This window comes from Phocoena sinus, chromosome 19, assembly GCF_008692025.1.
Source record: "Phocoena sinus isolate mPhoSin1 chromosome 19, mPhoSin1.pri, whole genome shotgun sequence".
Taxonomy (NCBI): Eukaryota; Metazoa; Chordata; class Mammalia; order Artiodactyla; family Phocoenidae; genus Phocoena; species Phocoena sinus.
In genome coordinates, this window is record NC_045781.1 from 32,419,195 (window position 1) to 32,432,784 (window position 13,590).

The 13,590-nt window shown below is 59.8% G+C and overlaps 1 protein-coding gene across 9 annotated transcripts in view; it reads left to right on the forward strand.

Annotated features, from left to right (window-relative positions):
- Positions 1 to 13,590, forward strand: part of NDRG4 (NDRG family member 4) — a 105,887-nt gene that overhangs the window by 88,325 nt on the left and 3,972 nt on the right. For 4 of the 9 annotated variants that reach the window (XM_032613463.1, XM_032613464.1, XM_032613461.1 and 1 more), the window contains exons 3-15: positions 350 to 394; positions 7,966 to 8,071; positions 8,325 to 8,445; positions 8,533 to 8,595; positions 8,768 to 8,828; positions 9,951 to 10,037; positions 10,121 to 10,177; positions 10,610 to 10,713; positions 11,571 to 11,627; positions 11,718 to 11,769; positions 12,760 to 12,807; positions 12,991 to 13,026; positions 13,141 to 13,192. In XM_032613463.1, the coding sequence (XP_032469354.1) occupies positions 350 to 394; positions 7,966 to 8,071; positions 8,325 to 8,445; positions 8,533 to 8,595; positions 8,768 to 8,828; positions 9,951 to 10,037; positions 10,121 to 10,177; positions 10,610 to 10,713; positions 11,571 to 11,627; positions 11,718 to 11,769; positions 12,760 to 12,807; positions 12,991 to 13,026; positions 13,141 to 13,192 (889 nt within the window). Of the gene's footprint in view, positions 1 to 349; positions 395 to 4,538; positions 4,675 to 7,965; positions 8,072 to 8,260; positions 8,446 to 8,532; positions 8,596 to 8,767; positions 8,829 to 9,950; positions 10,038 to 10,120; positions 10,178 to 10,609; positions 10,714 to 11,570; positions 11,628 to 11,717; positions 11,770 to 12,759; positions 12,808 to 12,990; positions 13,027 to 13,140; positions 13,193 to 13,590 lie in introns of those variants that run through there. The other 5 variants (XM_032613465.1, XM_032613466.1, XM_032613468.1 and 2 more) reach the window with 4 other exon arrangements.

The following is a 13,590-nucleotide window of genomic DNA, read 5'->3' on the forward strand; positions in this document are numbered from 1 at the left end:
CAATGTGTGTAGCTGCTTGTAACCTCATCTGTCAGGTACTAAATGGCCTGATGCCCGGCGCTTGGGAAGCCCTCTGTCACTTTTGTTAACATTAAGATGGACTGGGGAGGGAATTCCCTGGCGGTCCAGTGGTTAAGACTCCATGCTTCCACTGCAGGGGGCCGGCTTTGATCCCTCTTCTAGGAACTAAGATCCCACATGTCGCATGGTGTGGCCAAAAAAAAAAAAAAGATAGCCTGGGGAACAGCAAGCGAGGCTGCTCGAGGCAGAGCCCCTGTGGCCGCCTGCCTTCCCTGCCTGGCCCAGCCTGGGGCCTAACGAGCCACCCCCTCTGTTTGCCTTGCTTTAGGAGAATTCCGACACCTTCCTCTTGGCTGTGGACACAGACTGGAAGGTAGGTCTCTGCTCAGCCTCCCCAGATGGGGACCAGCTGCTGGCTGGCCCCTCCCCCACCCAGCCTGTTTCAGAGGAGGGTCACAGCCCTTCCACGTGCCCCCAGCCTGAAGCCACAGGGACTGGGCACTTGGAAGCCTCCAGGACCACCCCCACTGCTCACAGTGGCTTTGCGTCCCCTCTGTCCCGTGGAGAAATGCCCCCTCTCTCCTTGAACAGGACAGGGAAAGGAGGAGAGGTCTGGGGGAGTGAGGATGCTGTCATCTGAATCAGCACTTTCCTCCTATGAAAGCCAGGCTGATGCTCCGAAATAGCTCCTGTTTCCATGGCAACAGTTGCCCAGGACAACCATGTCCTCTTTAGTTTGATGCCAGATTCCCTGTGAAACTGAAATCGTTCTTTGTTTTTATTTCTCTGCATGATGATTTCTGATTTTGCTCACTTGGCCAACCATTCCTCCCCTGTGAGTCCCATAGTGGCCGTTTATTTCCGGGTCTCAGAAAAGGCATGACAGCAGACACAATGGGAGCCTCACAGGGCTCCAGGGCCCCGCTGGCCGTCATAACCTACTGAACAAAGTCAGACTTTTCTGGGACCTTCCTCCTGGCTGGCAGGAGCTAGCCCCCAGGCCACCATCCAATTTGGGTCAGTCTCCCAGCCCCGTGACAGCCTCAGCCTTGCGGTCTGGACGAAGGGGTGACGTGGAAGGAGGGATGGCCTGCCGGCTCCTCTCCCAGGCGCACGGAGCTGCAGCCAGGATCTGAGGATCTGGATACGAACTGTGCTTTTGACCCTGGGTCACCCGTCCTTCAAGGACGCAAGCAGAGGCATCAGAGTGGCCCTTGTGCACATGCTCTGGTCTCCTGAGAGCACCAGCTCCAAACACAAAGGCCTCTGGAGCTCGAGAAGACAGGATGAGGCCTGGGGGAGTGGGGAACTAGAGGCCGGGGAGGTGTCCACAAGGTGGCCCAGGCCCAGCCAGAGTCCCCTTTGTCCTCCCTGCTCCAAATGAGGGCTGGAATGTGTGAACAAACAGACCCTCCTCCACAGGAGGGGGCTGCTGAAATAAAATCCAGAGCAAGCAGCCCCTGCCCGACATTGAGTGGGACTCACTGGATGCCAACGGTGCTGACTGCCAGCCCCCAAAACACACGCACCCTGGGAGGCAGATTGGAGGGCGAAATGGGTGATGAGAATCCTGGGGTCCCCTGCACCCATCTGCCGGGCCCAGACTAGGGTGGCCACCCCATGTGTGTGGGACCTTGGCTCTCAAGATCCTTTGCTTGGTAAAGTACGGCACGTGTTAAAAGGTACCTTACTGTCTACTCTGGGTACACCACACAGCGGCTGCTTTTCCTTTTAATTGTTTTTTTCGTAAAGCAGCTGCCGGGATGGCCCTTGCCTGGGCCAAGGCCTGGCAGGGATTTTATCCTGTTCAGTCCCTTGCCTCAGTGGGCCCAGCCAGTGGGGGAGGCAGAAGGACAAACTAGAACTAGGAAGACCTGGGTCCAGGTTCTGGCCCTGCCACCTGACCTCCAGTACAGGTCACTACCTCATTTGTAGAGTGAGGCAGGCAGCTCAGCCCTCCCCGGGTGTTTGTAGGGTCGGGGTTGGTGCCCTTGGGCTGGGCACTCAGACCCTGGGCTGTGACTAGTGGCCACTAGAGCCAGACTGCCTGCGTGTGGTTCCTGGCTCTGTACCCACACTGGCTGTGTGATGTTGGGCAGGTTACAGAACCTCTCTGTGCTTCATTTTCCTTGTTTGTAAAGTGGGTGTTCAGAGGATAAAATAAAGTAACATGTGCAAAGCATTTGGATGGAGTATGGCATGTGGGAGATATGGTACTAAGCATTTACTACTCTTAATGTGACCTCAGGCCCAGGGTGCTGAGCTCCACTGCTTACTAGCTGAGTGGGAGAATTTACTTCTCTGTGCTTCAGCTTCTTCATCCTTTCTCATAGGTTTGTGAGGATTATGTGTTACCCTTGCTCCCTAAGGCTACCTGTGCAAACAGCTACACTGCTTTTCTACCATTTACAGAGGTGGAGGCTCAGAGTTGTTGACTGACTTGCCTGAGGTCACACAGCAAAGACTAGCAGGGTTTGGCTAGCAGGACCCGAGCCTGCCTTATTCAGCCACAACTGTACAACCTCCAGGGAGGAGGCTAACAGGTTGGAGAGACACACAGATTATCCCATTTCTCCCCTGGGCAGGCCTGGGAGAGGCCTACATATAGGCCTGCATATAGGCCACTACATGTAGTGATGTTTGAGGCTTTTCTTCATCCTAGCAGCTCTGTGAGGAAGGCACAATTCCTATTCGACAGTTGAGACTAAGGCACAGAGGAGTTTAAAACTCTTGTCCAAGGTCACCCAGCTAGTGGGTGGGGAAGCTGGAATTTAAACTCAGGTCTGTGGATTTGGAACCACTGAGCTGAGCAGAATTGCGAGGTCGTGGCTTGGGGTGGGCAGTGTCTGAGATCTCCCAGGTCCAAGGGTGGGAAAGGCTACTCAGAGGTTCAGGTGGGCATAAGGTTGGATGGGGACCATGAAGGGGCAGGGTTTTAGTGGCAGAAAGGGTGGGAGGCCACCCCACCCTGCCCCTCTTCCAGAAGCATATGGGAGGATTTTGTGGGCACGTCTGCAGACAGGGCTGTGCTTTTGCACACCACCTCAATTGCGAGAGCCTCTTCCTGTGCCCAAGTGGCTGCAGGGAACAGGGAACATGGACAGAACAGGAGGGGCTGGGGGATAGCCCATTCCACACCCCAGCTGCCCTGGGAGACCACAGGCCCCCAGCACTCTGCACTAGGCCCACAGTGCGAGAGGTCAGAGAGGGGCAAGGGAAGTTATTGATGCCCCCCAGGCAGAGGCCATGGTCAGGAATAGCATACGTGGCAGGTGCTGACCAGGTCACTAGGCACCCAGAGATGGGGAGGTGACCACCTTCCCCCAGGGCAGCCAGCCAGCAGGCACAGGCTGGGACGAGTGGCGTGTTCCCTCGCCAAAGAGACAGAATGGGGGCACAGGGGCTCACTCCCCCCCTCTCTCTGTTGCTCTTGCTTCTCTCAGCCCTTGGGCTCCCTCCTCTGCTCCCCTCCCTGGCCTATTTCCTCTCCTCCTCTGCTCTCCTTTCCCTGCCCCTTCTAATCTCTTTACTCTGCCTGCATGTCTCTGGCCAGCTCCTCCCCCAAATCTTGAGCCACGTGACCTCCAGCACCGGTCCTGCTGCTCAGGACAGCGGGAGGCGGGAGGCGGCTCAAGCATCCTGCTCCCCAGAGGCTCGAGAGCCAAGCCCCAGGCTGGGTGGCCCCAGGAAAGAGGGCTGGGTGTGTCTGCGGCAGGTGGGCATGCCCACATGGACAAGCTGCCTCCTGTCCCTCCTCCCGTCTCTAGTGGCCTCCAGCCCCGTTTGCAGGGTGGGGGTGGGGGAGGGCAGAGCTGGTGTGTGCCCACCATCTTCCTGGTCCTGCAATCTGCCCAGGCCCCCTGGCCCCAGAACCCCCATCTCCCCAGCATGAGCAGGTGCTGGGTATACATGTGGGCAAAGTGGGGGCTGCCCAAGGGGAGACCCTGGGGGTGGAGAGGGAGCAGTCCCCTGGAGTAGGGTCACGACCCAGGCTGCCCCAGGCAGCAGTGACTCCCCGTATCCCCTCAAGGTTAAGGGATCCAGGCCTTTCTGACGTGGAGGCTGGGCTTGGGGCGCTCTCGGGCCCTCCCTGCTCCCAGGGTATGGGTCAAGGGCTCTGCTGTCTAGGGCATGCCTGTGTGGTCCACCCTGCCCTGCTTCGGTGTGCTCGTCTTCGAGAGTCTCCTGTCACAGGGCACACCTGTACACGTGGCCTCTTGTCTTCCTAGGACCCGTGTGCAGCTGCTGCTGTGAGCCTCTGTGCCGGGGGTGGGCCGGATGCAGGGGCTGGGGACCATCAAGACTGATGTCTTGCTGGGGGTGGGAGGAGCAGGAGATGGGGTGAGTGAGAACCTTGGAAGCCAATCAGAGCCAAGTTTGTCTCCTGAAAGCCAATCTGGGAGCAGGGGCTCCTGGTGAGCGAGTGGCTGCTCAGAAACCCCGCAGGGAGGAGGGGCCAGCCCAGGGCCCCACCCCCCCGCCACCCCCTGGCTCTACATATAAATGGCCCGGGAGCTGTGCCCCGTCATAGAGCCGCTGGTCTCCTACTTGCGCTCCCCCTCCCTCTGGACTCTGGTGACTCAGGCCTTTGTTTGCCCTTCCTAGTCGAGGCGGGTCGCCTCCCTCAGCAAGATGCCGGAGTGCTGGGATGGGGTGAGTGCGGAGTCTGGCGGGGGCGGGGAGGGAGGGGATCCCTCTGCCTCTGTCTGGTGGTGGTTCTGCCTTCAGTCGCCTCACCTTGGGGTCACTGGGCAAGGCCAGCAGGTTCCAGGCACCCTGGTCTGCTGCAGCGGTTGTGGGTAGCTGCTGGTCAGGGTCCACAGGGGAGGGCGGGGAAGGCTGAATCTCTGCACAAACTGGAACGGGCTGTGACTTGTTTGTAAGCCTCTGTGGATCGGTGTGTAGGTATGGGTATATCCCACTGACGGTGTGCCCTCCGCCTGGCATGTGCCCACCTGGCTCTGCCTGGCGCCTGTGACCACCTCAGCCCTGTGGAAGCTGTTCCCTGCGTGTCTGTGCCTACAGACACCTCCTGACCCTGCGCGGGTTGTCTTGGTTGTTTGGGGGACTGCAGGGTGCTAGTCAGGCAGAAGTAGGGAAGTCTGGGTTATGGTGTTAACTGGTCCGTCAGGCTGGGGTCCCTGCAGGGAGAAGGGGGTCGCTGCGCCTTATTTTCTGGGTGTAGGAAGGCAATGCTGGAGGGATGAACCTGCAGGGCTAGGGGCCCCGGGGGGACCAGGGTGCCTCCTTCTGCCTGGGGGCAGCAGGTGCCTAGGCTCGGGGCTGTTCTAACTCCAGGAGGGAGAGGCAGGGGCACACATACCCCTCTACCCCGTAGCCTGCCCTGCCTGCCCTGCCGGGTCCGGAGGCTATGGGGCCGACCTCTACCCAGGCAACGACGTCAGTGCCTACCCGCCGCTGCAGACCCGGTCCTTGAATTATTGATGCGGTTGATGGGAGGAATCCAAGCAGCCCTGCGCGCGCTCGGAAGCCCCCCCCCCGCCCCCCACAGCGCTCAAGGTCACGGATTAGGGGAGCCGGACAGGCAGAGAGAGAGGACATTAGAGCCCCCTCCCTTGCTGCCGCAGTGCCTCGCGCTGGCGCCCACCTGGAGGCGGGGACGGGCTCTGACGTCACCAAGAGCCAATGAGAGCCCTCGGCCCTGGGGATAGGGGGACTCAGAGCGCGTCTGGCTGCGGCCTTTGGGGCGCCCCTCTTGGGGACCTTTGGCCTCTATCAGGATTACCTGGATCTGAACTCCTGGGTCGAGAGGGTGCAGGGAGGTCGGTGGAGGGTTCAGCCAAGGTCAATGGGCAACCGGGCTGGTGCTCCCAATGGCCTGTCCAGGCCCAGCCCAGCCCATCCCATCCCCGGGGGCCTGAGCCTTAGTGGTGCAAGCACTGCGACTTAGTCCCGCTGCCCCTGGTGGGGCATGGGGACCTGGGCGGCCACACCGGGACTGGGAGGGGCAGACACTGCCCTCACACACACCCCCATGGGGCGGTAGAGATCTGGGAGGACCACGCCCTGGGCCCTGACTTGTGCTCTGCTGGCTAGAGCTGACCCCGCTCCGAGAACTATGCCGCAGGAAGCGCACTGCAGCTCTTGTGCTGTGGACGCCCTCTCCTGCCCCCAGCCCACCCTCCATAACACTGTGCACTCTTCCTGCCCCAGGCCCTGCCCTCCAGAGCCAACAGAGCATGGGGGGTGGGGATGAGGCAGGGCCCCCCAGCAGGGACACGCACCCTGTGGAGAGGCTGCTTGCTCAGAAGTCTCTTGCATGGAGCTTGATGTCTTCCTCAGAAAAAAGCAGTCTGAGGCTGGCATCTGGCAAGGTCCCCCTCTGCCTTCTCGGAACTTGGCCTTGGGCAAGTCAGTTCTTTCCTAGCCTCAGTTTCCTCCTCCTCTGTGAGGATAAATAAGAAGATACATGAAAAACGTCTGGTCAGTGGTCAGTGAGCAGCAAGTGTTCCTTGTTTTGATAGCCCTGAGGGAGGACAGGCCTGGGCTGTGGGGAGCCTGTGGCGGGCTCGGGCCTGCCTGGAGGACTCCCAGAAGTGTGGCTCCCGGGGTGCAGCCTCGAGCCACAGGGTTGGCACTGCCTTGTCTCTCCCCACTGGAGACAGGCCTCGACAGTGGTCCTCTGAGCCCAGACCCAAGAAGGCCAGTCCCCAAGAAGATGTTCCCTGCCTGAGTCTCCACTTTCCTGTCGGAGGCAAGAACTTAGGTTGTCTCTGAATCTGAGCATCCTAGTGTCCTCCACTTGGGGAAAAGAGCTCCTTTTCTCTTGCATAACACCTGGCACACAGTAGGTGCTCAGTCACATCTGACTGTCCTTGACCCTAGCCCCACCTCCAACTCCCTGGGGCCACCCCCCTGTACTTCCCAGGACTCCCCCTGGTGCCAGCAGGGCTGTTTATTCAGCTTTGACAGACCCTCTTGGAGCCTCCCCATGAGTGGCCGAGAGGGAATAGTTTGCAGAAGGACCAGCCAGCAGGGCGCCTCCCCAGGGCTTAGAGATGCCCACCCACGGCAGCCCCTTTCTGGGCCCCTTTCCAAGTGCTAAACACTCGGCAGATATCAGCTTGTTTAGCTCTCACAGAGTCCTGATGAGGTGGCTTAGGCAGCGGTGGCTGAGGCACAGAGAAGTGCATGCCCTGCTCAGAGTTACACAGTAGGGGCCGGAGCGGGTCTTGAACCTGCAGCATCCAGCTCCTGCTTCCTGGAGAACTGACGACCCTGAGCAGCGAAAGCAAAGGCGTGAACACAAGAGGACCTCAGAGTGGCCGCTGCAGAAGGCCTTTGGGGAGGGGGTGGGAGTCTAGCCTGAGGGAGGCCTTGGGGATCACGGAGAGGCAGGAGCAAGAGCCTGGAGGTGGAACCAGGGGCAGGTGTCGGGGTGGGAGGCTGGGCTGGCTAGCAAGGGGTCTTTGCCGTGGATTCTAGGTGAGCTGTTGAGGCCAGTCCCCTTCAGGAGCTGCGGCCCTTTTGAAGGCTTCTGAGTCAAGGGGGAACGTGGTGGGGGCGGGACTCAGTGGGGATGGCGGGACTCAGTGGGGATGGCAGAGCTGTCCTGGAGGGGCTGCAATGAGATGGGGAAAATGGGCTTCACTGGACCCTGGAGGCCTGAGTGCAGCAGGGCCTGGGCCTGGGCCTGGGCAGTGGCAGCTCGTCCCACTGGCTGGTTTGCAGAGGAGACCAGAAACTTTCACATGCAGACCAGTTCACATTGCCCCTGTGCTAAACGGCCTTGGGAAGGGGTGCTCCCTCTGGTCTGTCCTCTCTGGGGGTGGCTGGGGGTGGTGAGAAGGGGACGCCCCACCCTATGGGGGTGAAAGTCCCGCCAGAGGCCCAGCAGCCCCCAGGCTGCCCCACAGCATCATTTCCCGAAAGAGCCAGGACTGGGGGCTGCCCGGAGTGTCCAGCGCTGTCTCTCCCCTCCAGGAGCATGACATCGAGACGCCTTACGGCCTTCTGCACGTGGTGATCCGGGGCTCTCCCAAGGGGAACCGCCCGGCCATCCTCACCTACCATGACGTGGGTCTCAACCGTAAGTGCGCCTCAGCGTCGTTTGGCCCTCCACTGCCTCGAATCTCCCGGAACAGTGAGGCCCCCCCTCCCTCCCCACAGAGCCCCGTAGATCCCCACTCACGCTTAGCTCTGTGCCCCTAGCCATTTGGGTCTTGGTTTCCCCGCTGAACCATGAGGCTGATCACCTCTGCCTCGACCTCCCTTTCAGCATCCATGGGCCTCCCTGCCCGCCTCTCCTGGCTCAGCCACAGCTGAGAGCTTTGTCTTTGCAGACAAGCTGTGCTTCAATACCTTCTTCAACTTTGAGGACATGCAGGAGATCACCAAGCACTTCGTGGTGTGTCACGTGGATGCCCCCGGTCAGCAGGTGGGGGCCTCGCAGTTTCCTCAGGGGTAGGTACCCAGAGCGACCCACCCCCCAGCTTTCCCGAGCCCTGTACCCCCGGCTGCACTGGGCCTGACCTGGTGCTCTGCCTGCAGGTACCAGTTCCCCTCCATGGAGCAGCTAGCCGCCATGCTCCCCAGTGTGGTGCAGCACTTTGGGTGAGTCCTCGCCCAGCCCTGCCCCGCCCTGCCCCTGTGCTGGGGGCCAGGGGGCGCCCACCATCTCCGCAGAGCCAGCAGGCTCCAGCTGAGCGCTGAGGGCTATGGGTGGGTCTGCTGTGGATGGCAATCATGGGAAACCCCTAGAGTGACCAGCCATGCTCTCTATCAGGTTCAAGTACGTGATTGGCATTGGCGTGGGAGCCGGAGCCTACGTGCTGGCCAAGTTTGCAGTGAGTCTCTCCACCCGCCCCTGTAACTAATCCCAGGGCTGGTCTCTCCCAGGGGCAACCCCACAGGAACTTTCCTTCCTGTCTTCCTTTCCTCCTCCCCCTACTTCCTCTTCACTTAGGAAAAGTCCTTTTTTCTTTTTTTCCTCCAAGGAAATTAACTTTAAAAAAAAAAAACAAGGTTACTTTTTCTGTACAATTCCTTAAAACACTATGAGCCATAAGTTGCTGCAACCATTATCCAAAACCAAACTTCCTCTTAGCAACAAACTATACAACTAATTCCTCCAGCCACTAAATAAGGATTATCCTAATCACTCATTCACTAATTAGGGTAATACTTAAACATGAATCAATTTTTAATCTAAAATTACACGTATGATAAGTTTGCGAGGTTTAAAGAAGGTCAGGTTTCAGAAACATCATATCGGGTAGGAGCTCACAAGCTTTCCATCTCTAAAAGCAAAAACTTAATTTTTAGGATTCAAAGTATTTCTTTCTTCAAAAAAAATAAAAATAAAAAAACTGAGAATTTTCAACTCCAATTTCCACTGCAGTATTTAACCACTTTGTTAACTGTCAACTATTCCCAGCTGCCCCCAGACAACCTTGATATGACCTCAGTATTGTATATATATATCACCATTTTCCCCTAACACAGGCAGACAGTCGAACAGAAAACTCGAATCTCTTTTACAATGTCTAACACAAAACAGGCTTTGGAAAGGTCAGTTTCTTAATATCACTAGGGTTTTTTCTATGAAAGCAAAGAAACAAAATATTTCATTGAAGATGTTTAATCCTTAGTGTTGCAATAGTAGCCTCTTCAAAGGTATATTAAAGGGGCTGAAAAACAGTGAAATAGGCATAGATAGATTCCAAATAAAAGGGTTTTGAAAGGTTCCAGTTGGGGAGGAGGATGGGCAGGGGCCCCCAGGCAAGTTCCCAGCTGAAGGCACTTGGTTATCGGTGGTACCTTGAAGCCCTTACAGAGCGCGGCCTTCTCTTCAGATCCTAGCAACCGCCTGCGAGACGGGCAGGGCCAGAATTTTACAGTCCGTTTTCCAGGTGGGAAGACTGGGCTCCCTGCCCCGCCCCCCAAGCCCTGTCTCCCTGTCCCGGCAGCTCATCTTCCCTGACCTGGTGGAGGGGCTGGTGCTGATAAACATCGACCCCAACGGCAAAGGCTGGATCGACTGGGCGGCCACCAAGGTGAGCGCAGTCCGCCTGGAAGGGGTGGGGCGGGGCGGGGCGGGGCGTCGTGGTGCTCACACTGGCTCCGCCTCGGCCCGCAGCTTTCCAGCCTGACCAGCACTTTACCCGACACGGTGCTCTCCCACCTCTTCAGGCAGGTAAGGGGGCGGAGCCGTCCTCACGCAGGAGCCGGAGCGGCGGGTTGGGACTCTCCCGAGGGCCTGGTTCTGCCCCCGCTCCCGGCCGGGCAGGAGGAAGAGGGTGGTGGGGTGATGGGGCATAAGACATGCCTCACCCCTACCCCGGGATCTGCCGCGAGACTGCAGCACCCGAGACGGACTGGGGAGACGGATGGGGCGGAGTCCCCTCCCCTCCCAAGGCCGTGGGCTCCCCCCACACACCCTTCCCCCTCCCCCCACACACCCTTCCCCCTCCCCCCACACACCCTTCCCCCTTCCCCCCTCCCTCCCCACCTCTGGGGCTGGGGCAGGGGCCGCTCCGGCCAGAGATGCCCCCTCTGAGCCAATCCCGGTCTGTGGCTCCACACTGCCCTGCCGCGCGTGCGCTCATCCCCCGTCCCCGGGGCCCAGGAGGAGTTGGTGAGCAACACAGAGTTGGTGCAGAGCTACCGGCAGCAGATCGGGAATGTGGTGAACCAGGCCAACCTGCAGCTCTTCTGGAACATGTACAACAGGTATGGGCGGCTTGGGTCCCAGCTGGCGGCACCAGGACGGGAGCGCTCACGCAGTTGGGGGACCCCCCCCAGTACAGCTGCCCACGGCTGGCAACACACTCTCCCAGTTTGTAGATGAGTGGACCGATGAGCCTCCGAGAGGGGTGACCTCTTGCCCAGGATCACACCCCGAGAGGGGCAGAGGGGGAGCAGAGCTCTTACGTTCCTCCCCCTCCCTTGGGCGTTGCCAGTGGGAGCAGTGGGGGATGTGGGCGCCATCTGCTGCCCCCACTGCCCTGAGCCTCAGTGCTGACATCCGTAAGTTGAGAGAAGGTTGGATTAAGAACTCCTTGGAGCCCCTTAGGGGTTGCCCTGCAGGGGAGTGGCCGCCCCGCCCCCCTGCTGGCCTGCCCCTCCTTCTCTTTCTCCTACAAATATTTATTTAACGCCTGCTGTGTGCTGGAGAAACACTGGAGAAGGAGGGAAGCCCTGGCCTGCCTGCCTGCCTGTAAGGCAGGGGAAGCACAGGTGGTGGTGCACAGCCCGTGATGAGAGCCAAATGTGAGGGCCCACCTGGCATGACTTGGGGGGGTCCCGGAAGAAGTCACGTGAGGGGAGCCCTCAGGCCCCTACTTGTGCAGAACAGGTCTGTGTCTCCCCATTTTACCAATGGCATGTGTGAGGCTTTGTCTCACCGTTGAGACACTAGAGCATAAGCCCCAAATCTGGGGCCAGCCCAGCACCTCCAGGGATGTTGGGCCATAATTGCCGTGTGGAGGGATGGGGTTGAAATACAGCAGTGTCAGGCTTGGGGACATTCCCCAAAGCCCCGCCCCAGGATGCAGTCCTGGGATGCCCACCTCCGCCTTTCCCTGCAGCCGCAGAGACCTGGACATTAACCGGCCTGGAACAGTGCCCAACGCCAAGACGCTCCGGTGAGTGCCCTGCCCCCTCCAGCCTGCCAGGCCTTTGTAACCCCCTCTCCGGTGCCTAGGCCAGACAGCCCTTCTCCTCTGTGTCTGCAGCTGCCCTGTGATGCTGGTAGTCGGGGATAACGCACCTGCCGAGGAGGGGGTGGTGAGTGAGGGATTGTGCCCTGGTGCCAGTGGGTGGCAGGGGCAAAGGGGTCACTGGCTCCTGGCCAATGGGGCCAATTCCTGACCCTGCCCCAGGAAGCCTCGGGGGGACGCCGGATGGTGGGCTTCTCATCCCACTTCCCCACCATCTTGCCAGGTACCAGTGCCTGAGACAGCCCCCATCCTTCAGGTGAGGGAGGCCTGGAGACAGGAGGGGCCTGGGGCCAGGACCGGGCCACCTGATTGCCCCACCCTACCCCTCCCTGCAGCACAGCAGCCCCTCCACACTCTCCACCCATTTTAGGCCCAGAGACTAAGATCTCTCTTTTCTCTAAAATTGGATTCACTTGTTATGCAATAAGCAATTCATGAGCACAGCAATGGTCCCTCTTTGACCATCACATGCATCCATTATGTTTGGGGATCATGTGTCACCTCTCCTGTTGGAACTCTGAGGGCAGGCAGCCCGGGGTGTTTCATGTCCCCCCAGAGGGTCTGGGGTCCAGCAGTGCCCAGAGAAGCCCCCAGTGTGCACCCAAAGTACGACACCCTCCATGTGCCTGAGGGCTTCGGGGAGCAGGGCTGTGGGCTGCGCCTGCCATCTCGACCCAGGCAGGGTCAGGCCTTCAGAGTCTCCTGCTGACCCTCGGCCCTCCCTCACCTCTGACGCCCGACTTCTGGGGTGCCTTGCGCTTTCCCAGCCTCCCCCGCCAAGGTGGCCCTGGCTCGCTGTGAGGCCGCTGCCCAGCCCCTGCCCCCAGCCCAGCAGCAGTTGTGAGTGCAGTAGAGAGTCTCAGGCCCTCAGGGGGCTGCTTCCTGATCCCCAGGGCCTTGGCCTTGCCAAGGTGCCTGTGTCTGCCCCCTGCACTCCCTCCCTCACCTGTAGAGCCTCGCAGCTCTGGGGATAGACCCTCCCTTAGCATCTGGGGCAGGGGGACGCCCGATAGCCCTCGGGCGCCTCACTCTGTTGAAGCCTGTGCCTTGTCCCCAGGTTGAGTGCAACTCCAAACTGGATCCAACCACCACGACCTTCCTGAAGGTGAGGCCCTCCTCCCCACCCTGGGCCCAGCCACAGGGAGGGGCCTGCCTGGGGTCCCAGCCAAGGCGGGAGCAGAGCAGGACGGTGTGTCTGGTCAGGGGAGCCTGTCCGGGTGTGCCAGGGACAGGCAGGGTGTGGTGTGAGGGGGCCCCTGCTCAGCTCACCCCCCTCTCTCCCCTGCAGATGGCAGATTCCGGGGGGCTCCCCCAGGTCACACAGGTGAGACTCTTGGCCCTCTCTCCGTCCCTTACCTGGCCAGGGGTTGGGGAAGCCTCCCCTCCCCCTGAATCCCAGGCAGGCAAACAAAGCATGTACCTGTCCCTCGCCCTGCAGCCCGGGAAGCTGACTGAAGCCTTCAAGTACTTCCTGCAAGGCATGGGCTACAGTAAGTATACCTCCACCCCACCCTGCCCTAGAGACTGGGGGGCAGGCAGCAAGTTGGGGCTGACGCTGTGCCTGGGGGCCGCTAGAGCATCTCCACCTAGGTTGTAATTTGATTGTCCCAGGCCAGGCCCTGCCCTTGGGGAGGTTTTGGGGCACTGTTCTCCTGACAGGGCTGGGCCTTTTGGGGTGGGGGACTCTTCTCCCAGCTCTGGGGAGCAGGGCCCAGGGCTGAGTCCTGCCGGGGAAGCCTGCCTAGGGGTGAGTCACCCACCCCACCCAGCGCCTGCTGGGCCTACAGCACCTGAGAAGGCCGGATGGTACCAGGGGCATCAGAGGAGTGGACTTGGAGTCTGGGGACTGGGGAAGGCATGTGAGGCCATCTGGGTGTTAGGAGAGCTG